The sequence below is a fragment of the Drosophila virilis genome, chromosome 2, assembly GCF_030788295.1.
Source record: "Drosophila virilis strain 15010-1051.87 chromosome 2, Dvir_AGI_RSII-ME, whole genome shotgun sequence".
NCBI classification, from domain to species: Eukaryota; Metazoa; Arthropoda; class Insecta; order Diptera; family Drosophilidae; genus Drosophila; species Drosophila virilis.
This window is the reverse complement of record NC_091544.1, coordinates 21,718,827-21,744,152: the sequence shown is the minus strand read 5'-3', so window position 1 is coordinate 21,744,152 and position 25,326 is coordinate 21,718,827. Positions and strand designations below refer to the sequence as shown.

The following is a 25,326-nucleotide window of genomic DNA, read 5'->3' as shown; positions in this document are numbered from 1 at the left end:
TTTATTTAATCACCCACAACATAGTTAACACAAATGATGATTTTTGCTTTCTATGTTGCCGTTTCTGCATTTAAAGTTTTACAACTGTTTTTATCAGCTAGTGTTTGAAGAATTCATGTGGTCAATGATAAAATTTAAATTTCAATAGATGTAAACATTTCTGCACATGCTAGAACTATTTGAAATTTAATGATTTAAGTTTCACTTTTATTTCATACGTAAAAAAAGGTATTACATTAACCAATAAAAAAAGAGTGCAACGACAAGAGCAGCTCCGACGCTGACAAATCGGATCAGGTTAGGGAATTTTTGGGAATTTAATAATAGACGATAATTAAACAGAGCCAGGTCGAAATTGTCTTCATAATATGCTTGTTAAATATGCCTAATTTTGCTGGAAAACAATGCGGTGCTTAATAGAACATACTTAGCAATGTTTTAGTTGTTTTTGTTTGTTTTTTCTTTGAAAATTACAACTATATATTTATGTTGCGAAAAGTATTAATATTAATATTTTTAATATTAGCATTTATGTATATTTATATAAATTATAGTTACAGCTACAGCTTAAACTGAATTTGGAGTGTTTTAGTGTTTCGCTTTTTCTTTCCTATTTTTTTCTTCAGATGTCGAAGAGCCATTGAATCTTTCTGCAATATATTATTCATTATTCATTTATATATATTCATTCATTTATATATAAAAGTTCAGTTTAAACTGCAGTTAACTACAGCCGGGTGTTGATGTTGCGGTTGGTGTTATTATTATTATTATTTTTATGCATATATGACAAACTGCTTGTGGCTGTGGTTTAAAAAATAACATCTTATGCCGTTGTTGTAGTTGTAATTGTTGTTGCTCTTGCTATTGCTGCTGTTCTGGCTGTTGCTGCGGGGGGCTGCTGCTGCCGCGGCGTATCCTTGGGGCGGTCACTGACAGCACTGCTTACGAACATCAGCTGTGACAGTCGGCTTTACGTCGATGGGCTCCACATTCGAGGGGCGAATGACATCGCCTTCAGGCGGGTCTCTAATTTGTTTCTGCGACACAATGCGATAGATCTCTGTAAGAATTATTTGAATTAACATTATGTTCGTTATTGTACTACTTGAGCATTTCTCACCTGTGAGTATATTTTGGAATGCGGTTTCAACGTTTGTCGAGTCCAGAGCTGATGTTTCTATGAAACTTAAACCGTTGCGCTCCGCAAACAGTTTCGCCTCATCCGTCGGGACCGAGCGCAAGTGCCGCAAATCGGACTTATTGCCCACCAGCATAATAACAATATTCTGATCGGCATGGTCGCGCAGCTCCCGTAGCCATCGCTCTACGTTCTCGTACGTCAAATGCTTGGCAATGTCGTAGACAAGCAGCGCCCCAACAGCACCGCGATAATATGCAGAGGTAATGGCTCTATAACGCTCCTGGCCTGCCGTATCCCAAATTTGCGCCTTAATTGTTTTTCCGTCGACCTAGCGAGGCAGTAGACGGACGACATATTTATTCAATTTGAGCTTTTATAAAATATTCAGCATGGTATTGCTAATAATATAGTGAAATAAATACCGAGATAGTAAGCCGAGATAGAAAATACCCTTGTAAGCATTTGCCTTTTTTATGTGAGAATAAAGAAACTTTTAAGCGTCGAGTTTTAAACAGAATATTCTGCCATATAAGATGCTGTTTTTCCATCTAACTCTCCTATGGAAGCTACATTATATATTGGTCTGATGTTGAATAGATTTGTCATATATATGAGTTATCTAAATAAAAAAAACTATATGATAAAGCGCTCCGATGCAATATATATGAGGAGCATACTGAAACTGATACGATAACAACGATAGCTTCAAACACGGCTATATCAAATCGGCTGTTGATGCTGATCTAGAATATGTATAATTATGGACTCGGACATGTCTCCTTCTATGCGTTACTAATTTTATGACCAAAATATAATACCCTCTACACGGATATTTAAAAAAAAAATAATGAATTGATTAAATTAATAATTGGATGTAGTTTAAAACTATTATGTCTAAATAGTAACATTGCTAATATATCTTAAATATTCAGATATTTTTCATATCGGCTATTTATTGTTTATATCCTTTTCTTGGACAGAGCATCAATATACCCAGTTAAGTGGCCTTTCAGAAAGCATCATCGAATTTTACTGAAAGCCTTCTCTATCCACTTGATGGAAACTCCCACGGTACTCACCTCTATGCTGCGCGTTGCAAACTCCACTCCAATTGTGGACTTGGACTCCAAATTGAATTCATTGCGCGTGAAACGTGACAGCAAATTACTTTTACCGACGCCAGAGTCACCGATAAGCACAACTGCAAAATTTATGGTTTACAAAAATATTAGCAAACAGTAAGAATTAGTTGACGACTCCTGTCTAATAATTGCATAATTCAAGACTGCTCAATAGGTTGGTTGGTTGGTTGGTTGGTTGGTCGGGGCGGGCGCGGGTCATGTCCTCGCACTCAGTTATCGGCAAAATGCGGCGCGTGCCTGAAGGTCAGCAGGCAGGCGCAATAAATTTCTACACTTTCGGGGGATTTCAGTGATGGCCATTAAACCATGCGTTTTATGGCGCCATTCCCTGCCGCCGTTGTCTCCGCGCCAAGCACAACGTAAACGTTTGTGTGTGACTTAAAGGTGTCTTTTAAACAATATATTTATATGCATACAAATACGGTAAAAGCTCTACTAACGGACAGTTTGATTTTCTTTCTATATAAACATACATATACCATATAAATAAAAAAATAAAAAATAAATATAAACTCGATTGTTTTAATTTTTCTTCTTCTGTTGCTGAGATTATTTACATGTTGATAATATATTCGGCGTGCCAGTTACCTCTTATTGTCACGTCTACTAGTTCTACTTTTGACACCTTTTCGTGTTTTGTTTATCTGCTATGCGACAATATTTGCTCTACTCTCTCTCTCTCTCCCGCTCTCACTCTCAAATATGAGCGCCATAAGTGAGGAGTTATCAGCATTGCTTTTGATTGCTTCACAGCTGCTCACGAGTAACGGTGATTCATTAGGTAACTTCTCTCTAACGATCTGCTTTTGTTCTAATACAAATTACATATGTTCCAAGCATGCTAATAATGTTGCTCTCATCATTATAGACATCCATATGTAATTATATATTTAGTAATGAGAACTATTAATTGTGCAATTTAGATTTTGGTCATTGGCATTGGCATTGGCCAGCGATTATGCGTTTATCGCTTTTCTTCTTCTTTTTTTAATTGTTATGAGTCACATTGCAAGCATGTCAAATAATTATTTGATTATGTGCCTGAACAATAGTCAAATTACCGCTGCATATCATCACAAAAAAAAAAAAAAAAATGCTTACGCTTAATGCAATTGCTCGCCCCTTACGATTTTTGTCTTCGACACAATTTAAACGGAGCGGGGCTCCACAATATCAAGAGCAATTGTTAAAGCGTAGTAATGTATACGAAGAACTCTCGCATGCAAACATGAGTAAGAGAAAATTGTGAATTGGTGACCGCAGAATAAGCTCACACACAGACAATTACTTGAAGTTGACAAACAAAGAAATTACATATGTTAGACTGGAAATAGAGCTAGAGAGAGAGAGAGAATTAGTTGCCGGTTCATGAATTAGTTGCCCGCATTCGGTACAAATTTATTTTAGGGTTGAAAAGTGAGCTATTTAACTGAATTTTGTCTGAAGAAAATCAAAATGGTCACACTGTGCAAGCGATAAACACAGGCTTAAACATCCGCTGAGCGTCTACGCAGCTTAATGTAAAGTTACTACAACAATAACTTGAACTGGCGATTGAGAGTGTGGGCAGAGAAAGAAAGAGAGCGAGAGAGAGAGCGACAACAACAAAAGCAGCTCACAGCAGATGTGAGCGAAATAAACATATGCAAAAGAAATTGCGAAAATTCAATACAAAAGCCAATGGCAAGAAAATATAATACACGCTGCTCTTTAAAAATACAAATATACATACCTATATATACGTGAATACATACTTTCTCGGGTATTAATATACTGAAAATCTAATCAACGTAATAACAATTACTATATGCCTTTTATCACGATTATTATTACGATTTATGCAACGTGTCATGCTGGCTGCTGGCAGCAGAAGCGAAGAACGAACGGCAATGGAAACACAATGACAAACTGACAGCAGTTAACGGCAAAGTAGTTACGGGTGTGTATGGAGCAAAGAAGGGGGCGGAGGGACCTCTTGTCAGCGAGTAAAGAGAGCACGAGAAAGCAAAGGGCATATAAATCCAACACAATTTTAAGCTTGTACAGAATGCAATAAAACAACGCCAGGGGGCGTATTTTGTGATATTGCTTTGAAAATTTCACCAAATATTGCGATCAGAGACCATTTAAAAACAAATTGATACGCATATATACGTATGACAACCATGTCTGCATTGGTTATGCCAATTAGTTTCAATTAGTGCCATTGAACGGATAAGCGCAAGTCAAGCTTTGCTCCTGTTTAAAATTCCCACGTCCCACAACCAGTCCAACCAGTCGCCGGCTAGCTGATAATTAATTGCAAGGGCTATGGCTGCACGCACGAAAACTAAAATTCACGTTCATAATTTACCTTTGAAAAGATAATCGTATTCGTCTTCCCTTGCACCCATTTTGTTGTGTTTTTAAATGTTTTGGTCCTCCTACTCCAACCGATTGGGATGCCTGTGTGTCTGTGTTAGGTAAAATCCAATAATCCTTGCGCGCCGCCGTTCTTAATGCGTTTTTCTATTCTTTTTTTTTCGTGTATTATGCTCTCACACTTTGTACACTTTTATTTGTAGTTGTAATCGGGACAATATAAAAAGAAAGAAAAATTATATCAATTCGATTGCAAATGGGCGTTGTTTGATAGTAATTTTTGGTTCCACCCAAGGCAGCCTTTGTGCGACAGTTAGTCCAATAACAGTTTGCCACTTTCTGTGGCTTTTTTATGTATTTATTTATAATTTTCTTACTCGCGACACACACTCACTTAGACTTAGTCACTCCCAATATATTCAACGACGTGAAGTAGGCTGCGGCATGTATGGCAATACAACTGACAGCTACAAGTACTCGATACCCATAACTCTAGTTGGAACGCCATGTTGATGACGTCACTGTTGTCCATAATCGTTACAATTTAAAAGTACAACTGATAATTATAACACTTGGAAAACCCAATTTCTTTACATAATATATACATGTTTTATATTTTTGCTTAAAACATTTCAAGAATAGGCGGTAGAAAAAGAGTATATTAAGTATATAGTGCAAGTAATACTAGCGGTTGCTGATTGTTCTGTAGAAAAAAAATATAAAACTTTGTTCTTATTGTACTAAAAGCACTTTGAAACACGTTCATATACGCGCACGTTGCAAAGCTAATGCTGGATAGAAAAGCAGGAGTCCACCAGCAATGTATGTGATTTTCGAGCCCAAACACCAAAACGCTAAAAACAAATATAGCTTTAAAAGGAATTGAAATCGAATGCCTTATAAGACTCACCTATAGAGCCCACAACTGGACCCAAAGCACGTGCCAAAGCACCCAGCGAACGGAATATACCTAATACTGAACCCTTTTGATCATCGTTGCCGTACTTGGACACCAAAGTGGTCAGACAGGTAACGGCAAAAGCGGTGGAGATTGCAAATAATATCATGCCCGCATAGAGCATACGGCTAGTCTGCGCCAGGCCAACTAAGACAAATGCTGGCACGATTAAATATAGACTGAATATGGCATAACTCTTGATCTTCGCTTCCGGCAGACGACGCACCACCGAACCCTGCAGCAGGGTCATGACGAGGCCCGTAGTCAAAAACATTTTGGCCTGATCCATTGAACTGTAACCAAACTTATGGTACATCAGAAAGGTAACTGTGAATTCCAAGCCCGAATATAGGAAAAGATAAAGAAAATAAATTAATCCAATGGTTCGTAGCGCCTGCGTATCCTTTCTAGGCACATTTTTGATGGCGGCAAATCTGTAAAAATGAAATTAACAATTAAATATTGTGTTCAATCAAAAGTGAAAACATTTGAAGTGCAGTTCGACAAACAGATTCACTCAAGCTCAATATTAAATGTAATCCAAGAACAAATTTGTTTGCCCAGGCAGGATATTGCACGCGTTCGTTTGGAAATAATATTAATAGCGTGGGTAATCGAAATAAAATCAAGATTATGCGTAAAGCGGTCAAGTGATTGTTTAATCATACAAATATTTCCAATTAGACGAAACGAACGATTGATAAGGCAAATCAAATAAGCCCCAGGTAAAACGTGCCCATGTGGGCGAAAAGATATCGACGCCGGCGGCAACAGCTAGAAAACTTGACTTGCTAATTAAATCAAAAATAGAAAAAACTTACTTAAATATAGAAGAGACGTTGAGCAATTGCAGACCGTATGACAGCGCAGACGAAATTTCACGAGCGCGTTTGGCCTGCAAAGGGTGGAAAAAAGGACAGAAATGAGACAGCATTTGAATTTTCCAAGTGTCCTAGTACGCACCTGAGGTAAAGTTTCACGTAAGCAGATCGCCAGGAGAAGCACATCGCCCAGCGCCAAGCCCAGTGCCAGCAGAGAGGGCAAAACAAACCAGGCGCCTCCACTGGCACTTTTATCCGAAAATATGGCAAACATGGCGCCAATCATGGGACCCACAATAAAACCCAGCGAGAAGGCAACGCCAACTAGCGCCATGCCGCGTCCGCGTGTCCGTACGCTGGACACATCCGTGATGACGCTCATACAGAGCGAAATGTTGCCCTTGCTGATGCCGCCCACGACGCGTGCCAGCACAAATAGGGCAAAATTGCTGGAGCATGCCCAGATAAGATAGGATAGCGCGATGCCAAACTGCAATTGAAGGGTTTAATGATTGACAGTTGCGTCTCTTATGTGCAACGGACCAACTTACAGCGCAAATCAACAAAACGGGCCTGCGTCCATAGTAGTCCGAGAGGCTTCCCACAATGGGACTGGCCAGGAATTGTAGAAAACTAAACATAGATCCCAGAAAGCCGCCAAATAGCACCGATAAATACCGATCCGGTGCACCCAGAAGCTGCTGGAACCAACGCACGCGCGTCGTAAGCCAGGCATACAGGCCGGAACTATCATTTACGCGATAATATTCCAAGAGCGATGGCAACAAAGGCAAAATGATGGTAAACGCCAGCAAATCGAATAGCAGTGATACAAATATAATATATATCATGGGATCACTTTTCTCCTTGGGCACAGCAGGTTTCCCATTGTTGTTATCGTTGCTGCTGTTTCCCAACTGCTGTTCCGTTTCCGGTATTCTTGTATTCTCCCGATTCCGTAAAGTAGTCATGTTGTTGTTGTTGTTGTTGTTTTTGTTGTAGGCGCCCAATTGCGTGCGTGTACATAAATTTGTTGTCTTATTGCGGGAGCTGATGACACGACGACGACCGCATAACTGTTTGTGCGCCCAACAACTTGGCCCAAACAAAAAGCGGTACTCCAAGTAAGCCGCTAAGAAGCAGCCGAAGTGAAAGTTGAATATTAGGATCAAGCAACGTTCAGACTGTCTGATGAGCATTTGAATATGTGTATGCGATGTTGCTTATAACAGCATGATTACACTAATGCTTGTATAGTTAAATAAATAAATAAATGTAGGTTTCCCCAATAGAAATCAACGGCATTTAGCTGTGGCATAACAATTTGTTGTCGTCACTTTAATCCGCAATGCTTGGAACTGACCCCTAAATAGCAGCAACAGGTTGTTTCCGTATCGTTCCGTGTGTGTGCCCTTACGTAGTTTGTTACCAGAACTATCTACTCGTTTTGGTCCGTGCTGCAAAACGTTCACACACAGCTGTGCGAAGCGCATTGATCAACACTCAAACAACCGCAAATGACAAAAACCTGGCTGAACATTGAAAAAATACAATAAATAAACTAAGAATAAGTGCAAATCATGTCTAAAGTCACGGTACAGGATATAGAGGCCGTAGATGATTATTGGGGTCCCACATTCCGCTCAATACTCGAGGGTAAATTTTGTTTTTATAGTCGTGCACTTCATAATTTCCATTGACGCCCACCTTACCCGCAGGCAACAATAGCAAATTAATCAGCGAACAGCTGGACCAACGCGTACGCAGCCACGACAAAGAGATCGAACGCATATGCAATCTGTATTATCAGGGCTTTATTGACTCCATACAGGAACTTCTGCAGGTCCGAACGCAGGCCAAGCAGCTGCACGATGAAGTCCACTCGCTGGACACATCGCTGCGCACCATTAGCGCCTCCCTCATTCAGCAGGGCAATGAGCTGGTACGTGCCCGTCAAATCGAATCGAATGTAGCCAGCGCCATTGAGGCGCTTAAATCCTGTCTGCCCGCCTTAGAGTGTTATATGAAATTCACGCAGCAGGCGAAAAACAAGCAATACTATCAGGCACTGCGCACGCTGGAAACTCTTGAGACGGAGCACCTGTCGCGACTGCAGCGGCACAACTATCGATTTGCAACACAAATGCAAACACAGATACCCATCATAAAGGAGAACATACGCCGCTCAGCGGCAGCCGATTTTCGTGAGTTTTTGGAAAACATACGTAAATTTTCTCCTCGGATTGGTGAACTGGCCATTACGCACACCAAACAGTTGCAGAAACGAGATATCAATGCCATTATACAAGAACACAAACAGCAGGCCAATAGCGGCATTGACGGTGGCAACGACGATGATGGAGGCAATGTAAGCGCACAGGATTTAATCGATTTTTCACCCATTTATCGCTGCCTCCACATCTACATGGTGCTGGGCCAACGGGAGTACTTTGAGAAGGACTATCGCCAGCAGCGGCGTGATCAGTCTAAACTGGTGCTGCAACCACCGCCGAATATGCACGATAATTTGGAAGCCTACAAGACGTACATATGCGCAATTGTGGGATTTTTTGTGGTTGAGGATCATGTGAAAAACACCGCAGGCGAAGTGGTCACGAACAGCTACCTTGAAGAGCTGTGGTCTACTTCGCTAACCAAGTTTGTCAATGAGATCAGCATGAGCTCCTCCTCCTGCACCGACCCAAATATCCTATTGCGCATCAAGAACCTCATTATGCTGTCCATCAACACCTTTAAGTGCTATGGCTACACGGTGCAAATTCTGTGGGAGCTGCTGCACGATATGCGTGATCATTACAATGAGGTAAGTCCAGAAGATGTCTCCTACGGCTACTTGAATTATCTTTTTATAGGTTCTCTTGCAACGCTGGGTTCATGTATTCCGTGAGATTCTGGACAAGGAGCAATTTGTGCCCATGGTGGTGGAGAATGTGGAGGAGTATGAGTGCATCATCGAGCGCTTTCCCTTCCATTCTGAACAGCTGGAGAATGCACCATTTCCCAAACAGTTTCCCTTCTCACGCATGGTGCCGGAGGTGTATCATCAGGCCAAGGAGTTTATGTATGCCTGCATGAAGTTCGCAGAGGAGCTGACACTCTCGCCCAACGAGGTGGCTGCCATGGTACGCAAAGCGGCCAATCTGCTGCTCACGCGCAGCTTTAGTGGCTGTCTCTCAGTGGTCTTCCGCCAGCCAAACATTACGCTCATTCAGCTTATACAGATCATCATTGATACGCAATATTTGGACAAGGCTGGTCCTTTTCTGGATGAGTTTGTCTGCCACATGACCAATACAGAGCGAAGCATTTCGCAAACGCCCTCGGCCATGTTTCATGTGGCACGCCAGGATGCCGAGAAGCAGGTAGCAGTACGGATATGCTCTAAAATTGACGAGTTCTTTGAGCTGAGCGCCTATGACTGGCTGCTGGTAGAGCCACCGGGTATTGCCTCTGCTTTCATCACGGACATGATCTCCTATTTGAAGAGCACCTTCGATAACTTCTCTTACAAGCTGCCACACATAGCCCAGGCCGCCTGTCGTCGCACCTGCGAGCACATTGCCGAAAAGATCTACTCTATATTGTATGACGAGGAGGTCAAGCAGATCTCCACGGGCGCACTGACCCAAATCAATTTAGACTTGATGCAGTGCGAATTCTTTGCCGCCTCGGAGCCAGTGCCGGGCTTGCATGATGGCGAGCTGAGCAAATATTTTCAGCGTAATCGTCAGCTGCTTGATTTGCTTATACTGGAGGAGTGGAGCACGTATTTCCATGACTATGGCAAGCAGGAGAATCGCTATCATCTGGTGCAGCCGCAGTCTATTATTGTTATACTGGAGAAAATACGCGAGGCGGACAAGAAGCCAATTTTCTCGCTGGTGCGCAAAAATGATAAGAAAAAGCTGCTGGAGACGGTTCTCAAGCAGCTGAAGCACATAGCCGAACGGCAGAGTTAGGATGCGACTTTATAAACTTTATAGATCTGGTTAATAGAACAGACCTGGCTTAATAAGGTAGTTTTTATTCTTGTGGAATTTAATTCAAGAGCATCACGCGATAACTTTAAATTGAGCAAACTATCGAAAAATATGAAATAACGCCCAAATAAAATGAGATGTTCCAAAAACTTAAAACTTTAACGAATTTAAAAGTCAATTGTAAATGTAACTTTTATATTGTTATATAGAAATTTAATTAGATTTCTATCATGTTTCGAAGTGTTCTTTTATATTATAATTTCAAACTTATATGTCAACTATAGAATATATTTATGTATATTCTTTAATACGATTAACTACATTTTTCGTTATTGCATTGATTGCTCTATTTATATCAAATTTAAGCACAGTTTTTTTTTTTTAACTATTTCATTTGGGATTGCGCGTTATTTCACTATTTAGAGAACTGGATTCACTGCATAGTTATTTCCTTTTGCTTCATGGAAGTTTTTGTAGCTTGAATATATGAATTCTACTTAAATGTTGTAAAATTGTATTTGGAATTTTGAATTTCATATCTATGTACAGAAAAGCGTATTATAAAAGTTCAGCTACAAAATTAAATTAGGAAACAAAACACACAAACATAAGAAAACGAAAGCAAGAGATAATAACAAATTGTATATATAATATGTAATATGTATGATGTTTACGTTTGTGTGTGAGTGTGTCTATATATATATAAATATATATATATATGTATACCAGCAAAAGTAGTAAACACTAATTTCTATTTTACGTATCGTATATGCATCATTCCGGATTGCTTTTGTCAACTCTTCGTCTCCAGATGCTTGGGCGCGTCCGCATATGTGAATTTCAAGCGAAACGCCTCAGCAAGCAGCACATTTATTTGGCGATCGGACCAATTATGCGTTGGCAGATTTTGTAGCAGCAACATGAGACCCTATAAAAAAATAATATAAAAATATTAAATTCCAGAATAATCAGTTGTTTCTTTGGGATGTTACTTTTGCAGAGCGGTTTGGACAACAGAAAATCAAATATTTTTATCGATTTTGAGCTCTAACATATAAATAATATAATCTATTTTGAACAAGCTTAATCTTATGAAAACTTGGACTTAACTAGCTTAAAAGAAATCAGGTCTTCGAAAAAAACATATTTGTTTACTCGTGAAACTCGACAAATGATTAAAATCAATCGAAAACTGTAAAAATGCTAACTTTATATCTCATGGAGTCTGAGCTGTTAAATATTTCGTAATGTGATTATGATAGGCTTCCATGGATGTGTCTTAGTTACCTGAAAGTCATTCTGTTGCATCAGCTGTTCCTTCCAGTGCAGCAGAAAGGCCGCACACACATACAGGTGGAAGAGCGCAAATCCATCGGACTCGGCCAGATATGTGTCCCACAGTCGAATTGTGCAGTGCAGGGGCAGTTCGCGTGTCAGTAAATTGTTCATCCAACGAAATGAGAATTGTAAATAATCAACACCATGTGTCTGTAGATGACGATGCAGATTGACTGTAAAAATGGGCGAAACAAATTACAAATATTTTTGATTTTCACATATATATATATATACATCAAAGGGGTAATTAGGCTTTACGCAGAACTACTGTTAAAGTTAAAGTCATTTCTATATATATATATATATATATCTGTGCAAAATGGATCTATAATTACTGGCTGCTAAACGATATCTGTTTGCTCATTATACGCTTTCAGAGGGTATAATAGATATGTCACGATATTGTAATAAATCTATATATATATATATATATAGTATGTTCTTGATCTCTCCTGGTCCCTCAGTGCTAAGGCCATATTAATGAAAATGTACAGATCGAAACACCATAACAGAAAGTTGTCATAGAAAGTATCGATCGGACACAAGGTTTTAGGTATTAGAACATGCATTGTTTGTTAACCAAAGAAGGCTTCTTGCTATGATATAATAGGGCTTACCATCAATACGTTGTATTAGATCCTTGAGTTGATTCACCTTCTCTTGTATGCCCAGTTGAGCGAATATGTAATTATCCTGTATGCAGTCGAGAAACTTAGAAAGGCACCAAAACGAATCGGCTTCAATAATATTGCGTGTCTCCTCTGGCAACTGTGACATGTTGTATTTCTCAAGATCTGTGTCTGGCGAGAGGGCTTCCTGCAGAAAGACTATGAAGAAAGGCGTAACCAGATCATTGATGCCTTGCACATAGCCCGAGGCTGGATGGCGTATGGCCCAAATGAAGAGTATACGCTCGAACATTTCCTGGACGAGCTGCTGCTGGAAGAGCGGTATTTGTGGATTCATGCGCGGTACATCGATATGTATCTGACGATAGGTGTCCTGCTGCGTCTCATCCTGACTATCCACTTTAAAATAGTTGTGTCGCAGATCCTGGTAGCCCTGACGTTTGCTCTGCAGCACCGCATTTCTCCGCTCGCCCGAAGGCGGCAAGTACTTCGATAGCAAGCGCCAACTGACAGCGCGCATCTGCAAGCAGAAATAAATTCTAATTGTATTCTGTGCCCTGTTTGACCACATACCTTTCGCGGCACACCCGACCAACTGAGTTTTTTGAGCGCCACCAAATCGAGCTGCGGTGAGTCGAGCAGCAATTGGAATTTCTCAATCTTCGTCTCATATTCACCATCCTGAGAGTTGCTGCTAATCTTCTGCAGCTGCGGTCGTCCCGGATAGTTACGCAAGCGAGATCTACAAGAAGTATAATGATAATTCAATGCAATAAAGACCAAGCCTGAACCGAATATATATTTAAAACTGTTTAAGTTCAAAAAAATCGTTTCGTGAAAGATTGGTTTAAATAGAAATTTCCCTTCGGAATTGTTTGCATATCCGCTGTTTACACAACTGAAAACAGCCGTTGACCCTTTCCCGCCTCACCTGTTTTCGTTGTTGTCATGCGATGTTCTGCGATCCTCCTTGATGTCTTCCGCATAGCTCGCGCCGCCTGCTATCAGATCCGCGTTGCTAACATTCGTGTCGGTCGCCTCGCTGGTTGTGACGTGGTTTTGATTGCTGCGAGAATGCGTTTCGATGACGTTTAGCGCCACCGTTTGTGACACCTGCCTCGATATGCGTGTGGCATCTGAAAAATTAACGCCAAATTCTATGTAAACCCGTCGTCTAATTTCAATTTTGTTTGTGGTTCACCCCCAACTGCTGCGGCAGCTGCTGCCTCGGTGCTGCTTATGATGCAGAATTCATCGTCACCCGTGTCCCAGGCATCGCTCACCGACTGCTGATAGTCACGAAAGGTGGACACCATGCCGCCAACGTTGCCACGATCACGCTGCACCACAGTCCCGGCGCCCGACTTGCTGTTTGTGTTGTCGAGAAAATCGCGTTTTGGACTGGGCCGTCCGGGCACAGCACGGCCGCTGTTCTTCCAAAACGATGTTGAATTTCTCAAAATGCTAGTTGGTGACTTGGCTCCAATTGCTACACTATGTGTGGCCGCGATTAATTCGCTTGTGTTTGCGGTTGTCGGTGCAATTTTTGATTTTTCTTCAGTTTGCCCTACATTATTGTCCATAATAAATATCGAAGTCCGATGTCAGTGTCAGCGTCATTGCATTTGTAACGGTGTGACCAACTAGGTGCAAGGAAATAAATATTGCTTTAACCGCATACTGTTTGTTGGATGCGCCTTTAGCAAGTGGGCAGCAATGTAAAAATGGCAAACGTTGCTTTATAAAAAATAAACTAAAGCAAATAATAGCCAAATAACAAAACAGAAAAATGACATCTTTAAACTTTATCTTGTGCTTACCTATAACGTATCCCTAGATTGTAGTGATTTTTAGTATTTTTTATTTAAGCTTCTGTTTAATATAAGTAGCAAACGTATAAGATGGAGTGCTATATATTTTACACGCTAATTAATCAATAATAATTATAATATTAAATGTCGCCGGTTAGGCACTTCTAGCAATATGACATCAGCGATTTTGCCTCTATTGTCACTTATCGTGTAATCGTAAGTAACAGGTACTTATGTTTATTTATAAGCGTGTGCAATTCGGTCACACTGAAATTAAAACGAGTATTATTGTGTGTGATAAGGAGGCAAATTTCATTATTCTTTGTAAAATTGCGTACCAAATTATGTGCCTAAAAACCCAACAGTCAAAATAGTCCCAGCCGAAAGATGCAAAAGCAAGAGGAGATCACAACGCGCCTAAAGAAGATCTTCGACTTATTTCTGCGCGACAACTTTTCCACTACCGACAGTGTTTACTTTGAAAAGCTTATAACGCACCTGCAGGCGAAGGGCAAGTATATGAAATGTGTGCAACAGGCGGCATTTTTAACTTTATTTCTCTTTAGAAAATGCTTTTGTGCTGCAGGCGCCCTTCGTCACGGATTGGGTGAACAAATGCCTGACTCTAATCAGCGATGATTTTCATAAAGTGCACCCCAAGGTGATATCTTTCATGCTGAATCTGATCAGCTTTATGACGTCCAATGAGTGGATGGTGCTACGGCTGCGTGAGCTGGATATTATGCATAGGTAATAGCTAATTTACAGCCACAACTTTGTTGACCACATTGTACATTTCAGGGTTGTGTTCTTTATGCAGGCGCAAGAGCGCAACTTTAGTCCCTCAATTAAACTAAGCGGCATACGCGTTATGAAGGCCGTTACCAAATACAGCATGGGTCTGGCATTTCTGCAACTGCAACGGTCCTGGACGCTGCTCATCCACTATAGCAACAACGAGCACACATTGTACGTGGTGCGTGAGGCACGTCAGTTGCTCTACGAGATGCTCTATAAATTCTGCGACAAGATGCATGATGAGGCTGTCACCCTGGAGATTCTATCAGAGATTATGAAGCCCATACACGATAATGTGTACATAACAGATAATATCAGTGATAATACCAGCGGGGAGGAGGAGCGTATACATGTCAGTGTGGATGATAATGAGCTGCTGCACAAGATTTCTTCAACGGTGGATCTGCTCAGCTATATACTACAGCAGACGCTGGTCAGCGAGGAACGTACAAAAATTGTCTCGCTGTTGCGAGAGCACCACAACCTTGACCTAAATATCTGGAAATTAGTCGAGATGACGCATAATACGTACTACATAGAGAAGATGCTTAGCACACTCTGCAGTTATCACTTTGCAACGCTGGTTCATGAGAAAATACTGAATCCAGATTGTGTAGAGCCTCCGGAGCAGTTCACCGAGTTTGGACTGTCGTTTTTTAATCTCATGAAATTCTGTATACAACGCAGTGATGGAATTACTTTTATCAAAATGGCTGAACTGCATCACATACTGTGGAAGAAGCTGGGCACACGAGTACCTAAGGAAATCGTCATACAGGACCAGCGTGTTTCATTTGAAAATCAGTTAATTTGCTTTCACATGATGCCGCTACTCTTCTCCATGAAGTTTGCCATGAAAATGGCCGATGAGTCAAAGAGCGAACTCTTTGATACATACATCATGAAACTCCTTGAAATGTCCTGCGAGCAAACGTTGCGTTTGTGCTATAGCTTGCGCGATGCTTTTATCACACCAGAGGGTCATACCAATGGCGGATTGTTCACACCGGAATTGGCCCGGAAATGTGTGCACAGTATACTCTCATTGGAGCATGTACTGGACCGCGAGCAAGCTGTCACCGTCTGCCAGGCGCTGCTCTATGCATTGCGTGAGGTTGTCGCATTCAATCATTCCAGCAACCACAATGAACCCGAGGATTGCCATGGCGCGAGCACCTCCAGTAACTACTCTGATATATATCCACGTGGCTCTGAAGCCATCATCAAGGATCCAAAAGTTTTACATTCGGTTATGGTTGGTCTGCGCACGCTCATCGAGCGCTTTAAGATTACATGGAAGGAATCCGTGGAGACAATTGGTCTGGTCAACTGCTTGGCTTTTGTGCTAGAAAACTGCAACTTGGATCCGACTGTAGGTAGCTCAAGAACCTAAAACAAACCCAACTTAATATCTCGTTAACTTTCAGTGCACCGTAGAGGCCCTAAAATTGGTTCAATTGGCTGTGGAGCACTTTTTGTCACCCAATATGGCGCTGCTTGTGGATAACCTACAGGGCTCGGCTTTGGTTTGCCTGGGTCCCATCATTGTCAAACGCATGCACGACACCGCTTGGGAAGTGCGTGATTCCGCCTTGGAGCTGACAACATCCATAGCCTGCATCTCTCGCATAAGTAAGATGACTTTGCTGCTTTTGCATAACGCAAATTGAATGTAATTTATTTGTTTTGCATATTTTTCAGAGTTTCCCGCATTCCAACAGTTTCTTATTGACGGCAAAATGCCACCAATTGTTTATGAAATGGCCAAGCATGATAGCGAACCATATGTGCGCGCCTCCGCCTACAAATGTCTATCAAAAATGGTGCCCATCAATGCGTTGTGGGAAAATGGACTCAGCCAATTGGATTTAGTGGTATTATATTATAGTGTATATATAATTTGTCACATTAATAACTGTATTTGCATTTCAGGATCATCTGCTATACGTGCTGTATCGCGAAAATGATGATATTGTACGCGCCGAGGCCATACTAACCCTGTCCAAGATCTACGATCACCGTAAGATACCATGCAAGTATAAGAATACGTTATTCTCAACGCTCAACTATTGCGTCGTGGGCGATCATCACTGGGAGGTGAAGGTGAACGCGCTGTGCTTTTGGCGCATGGAGTTTAATCGTCAGTTCAATAATCAAGGCATGATTGATGGCGCCTTTCCCACCGTCACATTTTCCAAGGAACACAAAAAAATTGTTACACTGACAGGACGTGAGGTGAAGCTGCGTGTAGCGAAAGTCTTGGCGGAGGTGCAGCAATATGGCTACTATGGTATTATACTTAAGTGTCTGCGAGAGGAATATTCCAAGGAGGTGCTAAAGCTGATTGTGACCGGCATAAAAGCAATGAATGATAAGGTGAATGAATATGACTTTGAAATCATATTAAATAATATTGAAACGCTGACGCCGCCCGTACAAAGTTCAAACTGCAACTTTCCATTTACGCCCGAGGAGCCCATGTCTGTTGAACCCGTCGTGGACGATGCTGCAGTAAATGCGGAGCAGGCAGATGATGTTATCGAATCTATATTGAACGCTCAGGATGTGCAGCTATTGGAAAATACATTTAAAACGCAAATGCATATCAATAATGAGGATACCGAGAAGCGACATATTGATGAGTTCTATTATAAGCAATTTGCCGTTTCTGTGCGCGAATGGAAGGAGGAAATCGGTAAATTTGACTTGGATAAGCTAGTGAAACAGCAGGACGAGTGGTTTGATTGCAACGATAATTTGGTTTGTCTGCTGGATGACATACTAAATGCGATAAAACGAGATGATAATATGATTTCCGATTGTTATTAATTAAGTTAATGCTTTGTAATGCTTAATTTTTTAGGCAAAAATTGTTTCCCCAAAAATAAATCTATTTTCACATTTACTGGGATTTAAAATTTGGCGCCATTGATGACATCGATATATTGCCGTAATGATGACACGATGAAATATGTTCACATGGCATAACAGAGAGCTAACAGCTCATTTGAGTAAAGTGCGTCAACAATTTATGTGAATAACATATTGATAGAAATAAGATTAAAATTTATTGGCCTGAGCTAAAGAAGATATATTTTGATTGATGGATATGGCGATATATATGATATATTTTGAATTTATCTATCAATAGGAACTTCGTAATAAAATGCGATTGCTATTGCAATTCATTTGCTGATTGTATGCTTCGTCCAGAGTCCGATGTCTTGAATTGCAACCTTGTGCAACACACTTCCATCACTAATTCCAGTATTTTCAGCATGTCATAATCCGGTCACACTCTTTGACAGACTGTTAGTCATGGTGGAAAATTTGAGAAGAGCGTACATATGCGCAAGAATAAGCTAAGAAGAAAAAGTTGAATATTGATTAAAATTTCTGCAAAAAAATATATATATGTAATTATATATTGTAAATGTCTTTAATTTAAGTGATATAAATCAAATATTTGTGTAACGTTTAATATTTTAATACGCGTCAAAGTACAACGAGTGAAGCTAATCGCACACAAAGAAAAACGAGAAGCAAAAGCACCAACTACAATAAAAAAAAAAAAAAAATTAACGCAAAAGCAAAACTTTTCTTGTGTGGCACAACTATTGGATTGCGATTGCCCATGGTCGTCGTGTACTTTGCGAAAATAAAACACTAAATTCTAAAGAAAACAACGTTAAGCAAAACCGAATCAGAATCAGTTAAAAGTGTGATTTTTTTGAGCCTTTGTCTGTAAGTGAGAGGAGAAAGCTTTAAGCGGAATCCCTTTAAGCAAACATCCCGTCGCCATTTTGAAAGTGATTTTACATACATACAAATACAAATATATATACGTACACACATACACACATATAACCATTAAAAAAAATCGACAACAAAAACAATTCACAATTCCCCCTATAGAATACCTATCACAAAAAACAAATTTAATTGAACTGGCAACAGTGAAAACAAGGCAACTCTTAAATATAAATGCAAATAATTTGTAATAATCAGTATAACAAAAGTGGCAAAGAAAAAACCCCCCGTAGCTGCAAAGCAATCAATAACTGCGACACACATACAGTCGTCTTTTTCACTCCCGTACCGCGTCACCAAAGCAGCGAGTGTGCGAGCGAGCCAGACTGCAGCAACAACAACAATATTGGTGTGAAAAGGTTTACAACTCAAAGTAAGTCGCAATTGTATTAGTAAATTGTACGCGTGTTGCATATGTTGATTCATTGATACACGTTTGACGTCGTTGCATTGTCGTCAAATGTTATATTTTATAGACAATCTGCAATAAAAATTACGTACGAGCGTGTATAGCTAAACGAAAAATGCGTTTTATTTTTTTTGTTTATTTTTCGACATAATTGAGGTTGCCACACTAACTGTTAGAAAATTACCAACTCGTGTGCTTATTTTGTAAGTGGCAACCATGGACGTAAATAGAACATACACGATATATACACGCATACATGTACATGCTTATAAAATGCGGGTCGCAGCAAGTTTGAATGCATTAACGTATTCGTATGTATGCGTGTTGTTTTTTTTTTATTTTTCTTTTCTTTTTTTATGTACATATTTGTCTGCGTACTCGTTACGTTACTTGTTTTTTGCTCAACATTCTTGTTTTCGTTTGTTTTTCTTTCCATTTTCACCTACGTCAATGAACAGGACCCGGGAGCCCGGCTTGGATGTCAGCTACGACGATAAGGCAAGAGAAAAAAGCACGAGTAAGAAAGAGTTTGGAAAATTAGCGCTAAGAAGGATAGCCTAACAAAACAGAGATAAATCAACAGACTGATAAACAATACATAAAGTTAAACTATATAAAGTATATAACTAAAACTGTACATACAAAACGAGACGCAAACCGAACGCAGCTACAACAACAAGAAGAAGACGAATAAAATTAGGAACTACGTGAGCAGCCGCCCGTTATCCGCTACTGTGAGATTGAGCGATAAGAGTAGGAGACGAAGAGAGTCCGGTAACATTGTCACAGTGAAGCAATTAGACGTGGACAACGGTAACGGAGAGAGAGAGAGGTGAGGAGCACAGGCAGCGACGTAGTAGCAGCTTCGCGTTTGATATCGATAAATAAATAAACAAAACAAAAATATTGATTTTAAGTGCGTGTGATATTTAACGTTAAGCATTAATTTAGCGAATAACCAAAAACAAAAAAGGCAAAAAAGCAGAAATTTTAACAAATAATCGAGCGAAAAGAGAGAGAGAGAGAGAGAGAGCGAGAGAGGGAGTAAGAGCGAGAGTGCGCTTTGGGTAAAGCTCAGTTTATATTGAAGAAACAACAGCATCAGCAACAGTGTTGGAAAAGCTTTTGACAGTGAAAGCAACGGAAAACAAGAAATTACTATGACATACTCGCACAATAGTGTTAGAAACAACATTAAAATGACAACAGCATCAGCAGCAAAGTCCATACGCTTGAAAAAGGGCGCCACAACCCCACCACCGGCAACAACAACAACAGCAACAACAACCACAACATCAATAGAAACCGCAACACCTACGGTAACTGCACATTCCAACAGTATTGCCAGCAGTACAAACTTCAACAATCAGCACTTCCATCAGCAAGCTTTAAGCACATCACCCACCCACTGCGCCCCCACCACGCCCAACAATCGCATGCAGCAGCAGCAGCAACAACAACGTCTGCAGAGCCAATCCGCTGGCGCCAATCAGCGTAGCCGCCAGCAGCGTCAGTCGCCACAGCAGGCCGCCATCGGAGGCGGCGGCGGCGGTTTCTTCTTTGCGAATAACAGCAGGCGCAACGGCGGCGGCGGCGGTGGTCGTTCGCCTCAGTCGGCGGCAGCAGCAGCAGGAACAACAACAAGCAGCAGCAGTTTGGTACGCCAATCGCCGGCTACCATTTTGGGCGGCGGCTTTTCGCCGTCTGCGTTTGGCTCGGCACGCAAGCAACGCCGCAGTCCAACAACAACAACACCTTGCTTTGGTGTGGGCGGCAAAATATCGCCACAGCATCCACTGATACCCACCGCCTTGACGCATTTTGCTGGCAGCAAGTGTTTTGATGCACCGGCACCAACGGCACTGCCCAAGCCGCCGCAACACTGGACGCTATCCAAGTCCGAGGAGAAATTGGTGGCCAGCAGTGCTGGTCCCGCCTTGCAGAGCCTGTTGCGCGGCGACAGATGCAGCGCGTCCAAATTGGGCCTGAACGGCGGCGGCGGCGGCGGCGGCGGCTACGTGGTTAAATCATCCAAGCGCAATCTTCTGGATGAGTTTGATACGCACAATCTGAAGCTCTTGCTGAACGTGCAGTCGTAACGCAGGAACAACAAACGCAGCGAAATGGCAACCACAATAAACTGAACATGGAGGACCCAACACGGATGACCGTCAATGACTTGCAAATTAAAGAGGAAAAAATGAAAGAAAGAAAAAAAAAACTACAAAAAAAAAAATCAAAAATATAAAAATTGTAAAAGCTACACTACAAAAAAAAAAAACCAAAAAAAAAAAAAAAACACAAATCATTTAAACTGAAAATTTGAACTTTTTTAAACTAAAAAAAAAAAACAATAATAAAAAACAAAAAAACGATGAGTAATGTTTGTGATCTCAAATGTATCATAAAACAGCAACAACAAATTGAGAAGCTAAATAAGAAAAAAGAAAAAAAAAAACCTAAAAAAAATTGCAAAATTTAAAAGGAAGGTAAACAAATGGAAAACAACAACGACAAAAGATACACAACAAAAAAGATGCAAAATTCCCCGTTGGCAACAGCTACAACAACAACAACAACAACAACAGCAGCAGCAGCTACACCCAGCAACAAAATTCAGCTCTTAACTTCAATATGCAAACTTTGAAAGGCCAATCGACAATTAAACAAGAAACAACAACAACAACAACAACCTTAACCTACAAACAAATAAAATAGAAATGATTTACGGACGCTTGGCTAGTAGGAATTTTGTATAACTGCAAGACGAGGAGTGGTAGAGGGCGGGTGGGGAGGGGGCTCTATATGTATGTATAACGGATACAACTTCACACAACTGAACATTGTTTTATAAACGTGATACGCAAATAGACTTGAAAATGTAAATGTAATCGATAAGTAAAATTATAAATTATATAAATATGTATGAGTAATTAAACAAATGACGCTAGAAGCGCATACATAAGTACAGCTTATGTTTACATATATATTCCCCAAGCGGACAACATGTGCAACGTACCTTAAAAAACGAAAGAGAAACTGTTGAGAGATGAGCACACACACACACACACACACATACAAACACACACAGCGAAAGAGTATGGAAAATTAATGAAAATCTAAACAACTATAACATGATAATGATAATAATAATAATAATAATAATGATAATAACACCCACCAAATCACAAAAGACTAATTCAAAAACAAAAAAGAAAGAAAGAAAGAAAGAGAAAGTAATGAAAGACGACAACTCAACGCTGCAAAAGCAGCGCAAAATGCATTCAACTTGCCTAAAACAAAACCAACAACAACAACTAAAGGAGAAATAACTCAACGGCCTCTCTACCTTAAGATATCATATAATACATATACACACACCCACACACTCACACTGTAGCGCCAGCCTCTCACATAATTTGTGTGCATGTGTTTGTAGCATAAAAACTTCCATTAATTTTAGTTTTTAAAACGAGTCCACTTCGAAAAAGAAAAGAAAACATTGTAAAATGATTTAAACACACACACACACACAAAATGGCTTTAAAATTCTAATTTAAACATTCTTGAATTGTACATATTGATAACTGTATAAAAAACAAAAAATATATCTTAAAAAAAGTTGCATATGTTATATACAATTTATTTATTTTAGGCCATTTAGCGCGGACGCAAACATTTTATTTTGAATCGCCAAATAAATTGTTTTTGCGAACCCAGCTAAAACCCAAAAAATAAAATTAAAACAATTTCGAAAACTTATTTGAAAAACGAATGTGAAACTTTGTTGCAATTAGCCACGCTTTATGTTGAAATCATGTTAATATGCTTCGAGTTAGAGAGGATGGTGATAAAAAAAAAAAAAAAAAAAATGAAAAGATAAACCAAAACAAATAAACTACTTTCTATGTAAAACTATGCTCATATATTGAAATTAACTTTAAAAACAACAAACAAAAAAAAAAAACACTTGAACCCAGTACCTTATTTTCATTATTAGCATTTAATATTAATTGTTAATAATTAATATGTATGTAAATTATTTAAGTAAAAAGTGCCCAACCTAACCTATGTAACCCACCCCCACCCTTCTCCCCCACACCCTCTCCTACACTCAACTCAAGTATCCCAAAGTTATTTGTATTTTGCGTGTGAGAAGAACAAGAAAAGAAACTATGAAAAGCAGCGTGAGTTTTGTTGTTAAAGCATATTTTTTTTTTTTTTTTTTAATTTGAATTGGCCTTTTGTTTTTTTTTTTATTTTTTTTTGTAAATTTATTGTTTAACCTTTTGCTACAGCTAAATTATACAAAAGAAAATAATATGATGTTAGTTTTTAAGAGTTGAAAAGAAAAGCCAAAAAAGTCATGCACTATCTTTTAGGTTTACTTGAGAGCAAGTTGTCATAGAAATTGGTAGCTTTAAAGCTTGTATTCTTCAAGTTACTACACACACACACACACACACTCATACCATGCATATATATGTACACACTATACTACTAAGAGTATTTTATCAAGCAAAACGTTTGAGCAGTGCTCAACACTAGCCAACAAACTTAAAGTAAAACCCACTCACAACACTCACACACACACATACAGTTGATATGAAGAGGAGAATTTGTCGCGCAGAATTTTGCATTTTTTTAAGAGTGTAAGCTATTAAAATAAAAAAAAATAAAAGAAAAACACATTTGTTACTGGACGTCAATTTAAGCAGAACGTACATTTGATAAATACATCAAAAAAATACAAAAAAAAAAAAAACCAAAAGCAAAGGCAAAAACGAAACAACATGAGAAACAAAAATACTGTAAAGAAAAACTGTACCCGAACCAAAATGGCGCACATGTGTGCTAGCTTATTTTTTTTTTTTACTTACCTTCGAGTCGTACACGCGCAAAACTTTGATAACTTTTTAAATACAAAATAAACACCAATCAGTACAAATTAATTTCCTTTTTAAAGTTCAGGGGCCTTTAAGAGCCAGCCCCAAAGCAAAGTTTGTCGCAATACGATTCGAAGCTAAATAAAAAATAAAAAAAATAATAATGATATGGAGAAAAAAACGTTTTAAAAATCATTCAAATTTTAATTTTTTATTCAATGACGTTATGAATTGTAACAAGAAACACAAAAATAATTGTATTGGAGTTCGAATATTAATTTTTATCATTTTAAGCAGAGATATTTGTCGGTCTTACAATATATGTATAATGCTTACATATATATATATATATATATTTTATAATTTCTTCATTGATCTAATTTACAATTTAATTTGCAATTTTTTGTGATACTTTGCTATATAATTTTAAATCCGGTTTATATATTTACAAATTACATTTAAAAACAAAAATCAGTAAAAAAGATAACCCCAACACACAAACACCGTAAATGGACCACAACTGAAGCAGAGATTTGTAAAGAACGAGTAAAAGAAAATTTGTAAAAGCAATATGAGAATTATGTTTAAATCAAGTCGAAAAAAAGAATGAAACGAAATGAGCAAAAAGAGAACAACCCAACCAACAAAAACAATAGAAAAAAAAACATAAAAAAAAAATAAATAAATTGTACACGGCTTTCGTAAAGAAATTTATTGAAGCTTTGTATAATTAACAAAAAAAAAAACCTTGAACTTTGTGTTTTTATTTTATTCACACAACAATATCAACACCCCTCCCACAGTTCCCCTCCAAAACATCTTATCCGCATGTGTTCCCTTCACACACACACACATACACACACACACACACACAATTGTGTCAGGCTGCGATTTGGAGCACATTTTCTATTAGCTCAGCCCGTGGATATTACCAGAAGGAAGGCAAGAAGAAGAGCAAGCAACAGGGTTGCACGCAATGCACGGCTGTTTATTTTTGGCATGATGGAACTGAAAATACCCTTGCAGAGATGAACAACGCATCGTTTCGACAACTGAAAAAAAACTCAACTAAGGATAGTTCCCTTAGCTGAACGTTTTTAGCTGTCCGACAATTTAATTCCATATTCAGTTCCGTTCTTTCTATTTGGCGAAATTATATTAAATTGCACTCGCCATTAATTAATTAAAAAATAATAATAAACAGCCATAAATTTGGAA

General features: G+C 39.3%; 6 protein-coding genes across 7 annotated transcripts; 3 read left to right on the top strand and 3 right to left on the bottom strand.

Annotated features, from left to right (window-relative positions):
* Nucleotides 1–185: 185 nt before the first annotated feature.
* Rab11 (RAS oncogene family member Rab11) lies at nt 186–4,782 on the bottom strand. Its single transcript, XM_015171758.3, has 4 exons — nt 4,640–4,782; nt 2,224–2,345; nt 1,124–1,472; nt 186–1,063 (listed from the first exon to the last, which is right to left on the bottom strand). The coding sequence occupies exons 1-4, from the start codon at nt 4,677–4,679 to the stop codon at nt 930–932; spliced, it is 645 nt and encodes a 214-aa protein (XP_015027244.1). The 5' UTR covers nt 4,680–4,782; the 3' UTR covers nt 186–929.
* rtet (major facilitator superfamily domain-containing protein rtet) lies at nt 4,733–7,605 on the bottom strand. Of its 2 annotated transcripts, none has more exons than XM_070207279.1 (6): nt 6,978–7,605; nt 6,569–6,916; nt 6,427–6,500; nt 5,558–6,039; nt 5,025–5,501; nt 4,733–4,837 (listed from the first exon to the last, which is right to left on the bottom strand). In XM_070207279.1, exons 1-5 carry the CDS (start codon nt 7,395–7,397, stop codon nt 5,410–5,412), a joined length of 1,416 nt encoding a protein of 471 aa, XP_070063380.1. In that variant the 5' UTR covers nt 7,398–7,605; the 3' UTR covers nt 4,733–4,837; nt 5,025–5,409. The 2 variants fall into 2 exon arrangements, with proteins under 2 accessions (XP_070063380.1, XP_002053151.3); XM_002053115.4 differs by having other exon boundaries at nt 5,042–5,501.
* A 304-nt stretch (nt 7,606–7,909) lies between these two features.
* Sec15 (exocyst complex component Sec15) lies at nt 7,910–10,583 on the top strand. The gene is made up of 3 exons (XM_002053116.4): nt 7,910–8,082; nt 8,145–9,250; nt 9,300–10,583. Exons 1-3 carry the CDS (start codon nt 8,007–8,009, stop codon nt 10,404–10,406), a joined length of 2,289 nt encoding a protein of 762 aa, XP_002053152.1. The 5' UTR covers nt 7,910–8,006; the 3' UTR covers nt 10,407–10,583.
* A 335-nt stretch (nt 10,584–10,918) lies between these two features.
* Nucleotides 10,919–14,047, bottom strand: Tbc1d22 (TBC1 domain family member 22). The gene is made up of 6 exons (XM_032433530.2): nt 13,596–14,047; nt 13,326–13,530; nt 12,968–13,136; nt 12,383–12,914; nt 11,715–11,938; nt 10,919–11,355 (listed from the first exon to the last, which is right to left on the bottom strand). Exons 1-6 carry the CDS (start codon nt 13,975–13,977, stop codon nt 11,221–11,223), a joined length of 1,647 nt encoding a protein of 548 aa, XP_032289421.1. The 5' UTR covers nt 13,978–14,047; the 3' UTR covers nt 10,919–11,220.
* A 420-nt stretch (nt 14,048–14,467) lies between these two features.
* LOC6629420 (uncharacterized) lies at nt 14,468–17,908 on the top strand. The gene is made up of 6 exons (XM_002053118.4): nt 14,468–14,716; nt 14,772–14,955; nt 15,007–16,375; nt 16,431–16,635; nt 16,705–16,877; nt 16,936–17,908. Exons 1-6 carry the CDS (start codon nt 14,593–14,595, stop codon nt 17,830–17,832), a joined length of 2,952 nt encoding a protein of 983 aa, XP_002053154.1. The 5' UTR covers nt 14,468–14,592; the 3' UTR covers nt 17,833–17,908.
* Nucleotides 17,909–18,303: 395 nt separating this feature from the next.
* aqz (aaquetzalli) lies at nt 18,304–24,045 on the top strand. The gene is made up of 2 exons (XM_002053119.4): nt 18,304–19,186; nt 19,681–24,045. The coding sequence occupies exon 2, from the start codon at nt 20,383–20,385 to the stop codon at nt 21,319–21,321; it is 939 nt and encodes a 312-aa protein (XP_002053155.2). The 5' UTR covers nt 18,304–19,186; nt 19,681–20,382; the 3' UTR covers nt 21,322–24,045.
* Nucleotides 24,046–25,326: the final 1,281 nt, after the last annotated feature.

What these genes read in the sequence shown, in the direction of transcription:
- rtet (XM_070207279.1), bottom strand. Translation starts at nt 7,397, where the DNA reads ATGACTACTTTACGGAATCGGGAGAATACAAGAATACCGGAAACGGAA. An exon ending in TACGTGAAACTTTACCTCAG is followed by an intron (nt 6,501 to 6,568) that starts GTGCGTACTAGG and finishes CACCCTTTGCAG; the next exon opens with GCCAAACGCGCTCGTGAAAT. An exon ending in TCCAGTTGTGGGCTCTATAG is followed by an intron (nt 5,502 to 5,557) that starts GTGAGTCTTATA and finishes ATTTGTTTTTAG; the next exon opens with CGTTTTGGTGTTTGGGCTCG.
- LOC6629420 (XM_002053118.4), top strand. Translation starts at nt 14,593, where the DNA reads ATGCAAAAGCAAGAGGAGATCACAACGCGCCTAAAGAAGATCTTCGAC. An exon ending in GAGCTGGATATTATGCATAG is followed by an intron (nt 14,956 to 15,006) that starts GTAATAGCTAAT and finishes TGTACATTTCAG; the next exon opens with GGTTGTGTTCTTTATGCAGG. An exon ending in ACTGCAACTTGGATCCGACT is followed by an intron (nt 16,376 to 16,430) that starts GTAGGTAGCTCA and finishes GTTAACTTTCAG; the next exon opens with TGCACCGTAGAGGCCCTAAA.
- Rab11 (XM_015171758.3), bottom strand. Translation starts at nt 4,679, where the DNA reads ATGGGTGCAAGGGAAGACGAATACGATTATCTTTTCAAAG. An exon ending in TTGCAACGCGCAGCATAGAG is followed by an intron (nt 1,473 to 2,223) that starts GTGAGTACCGTG and finishes CTGCCTCGCTAG; the next exon opens with GTCGACGGAAAAACAATTAA. An exon ending in ATTCCAAAATATACTCACAG is followed by an intron (nt 1,064 to 1,123) that starts GTGAGAAATGCT and finishes TAATTCTTACAG; the next exon opens with AGATCTATCGCATTGTGTCG.
- aqz (XM_002053119.4), top strand. Translation starts at nt 20,383, where the DNA reads ATGACATACTCGCACAATAGTGTTAGAAACAACATTAAAATGACAACA.
- Sec15 (XM_002053116.4), top strand. Translation starts at nt 8,007, where the DNA reads ATGTCTAAAGTCACGGTACAGGATATAGAGGCCGTAGATGATTATTGG. An exon ending in ATTCCGCTCAATACTCGAGG is followed by an intron (nt 8,083 to 8,144) that starts GTAAATTTTGTT and finishes CCTTACCCGCAG; the next exon opens with GCAACAATAGCAAATTAATC. An exon ending in TGCGTGATCATTACAATGAG is followed by an intron (nt 9,251 to 9,299) that starts GTAAGTCCAGAA and finishes ATCTTTTTATAG; the next exon opens with GTTCTCTTGCAACGCTGGGT.
- Tbc1d22 (XM_032433530.2), bottom strand. Translation starts at nt 13,977, where the DNA reads ATGGACAATAATGTAGGGCAAACTGAAGAAAAATCAAAAATTGCACCG. An exon ending in AGCTGCCGCAGCAGTTGGGG is followed by an intron (nt 13,531 to 13,595) that starts GTGAACCACAAA and finishes TTAATTTTTCAG; the next exon opens with ATGCCACACGCATATCGAGG. An exon ending in TCTAATACAACGTATTGATG is followed by an intron (nt 11,939 to 12,382) that starts GTAAGCCCTATT and finishes CCATTTTTACAG; the next exon opens with TCAATCTGCATCGTCATCTA.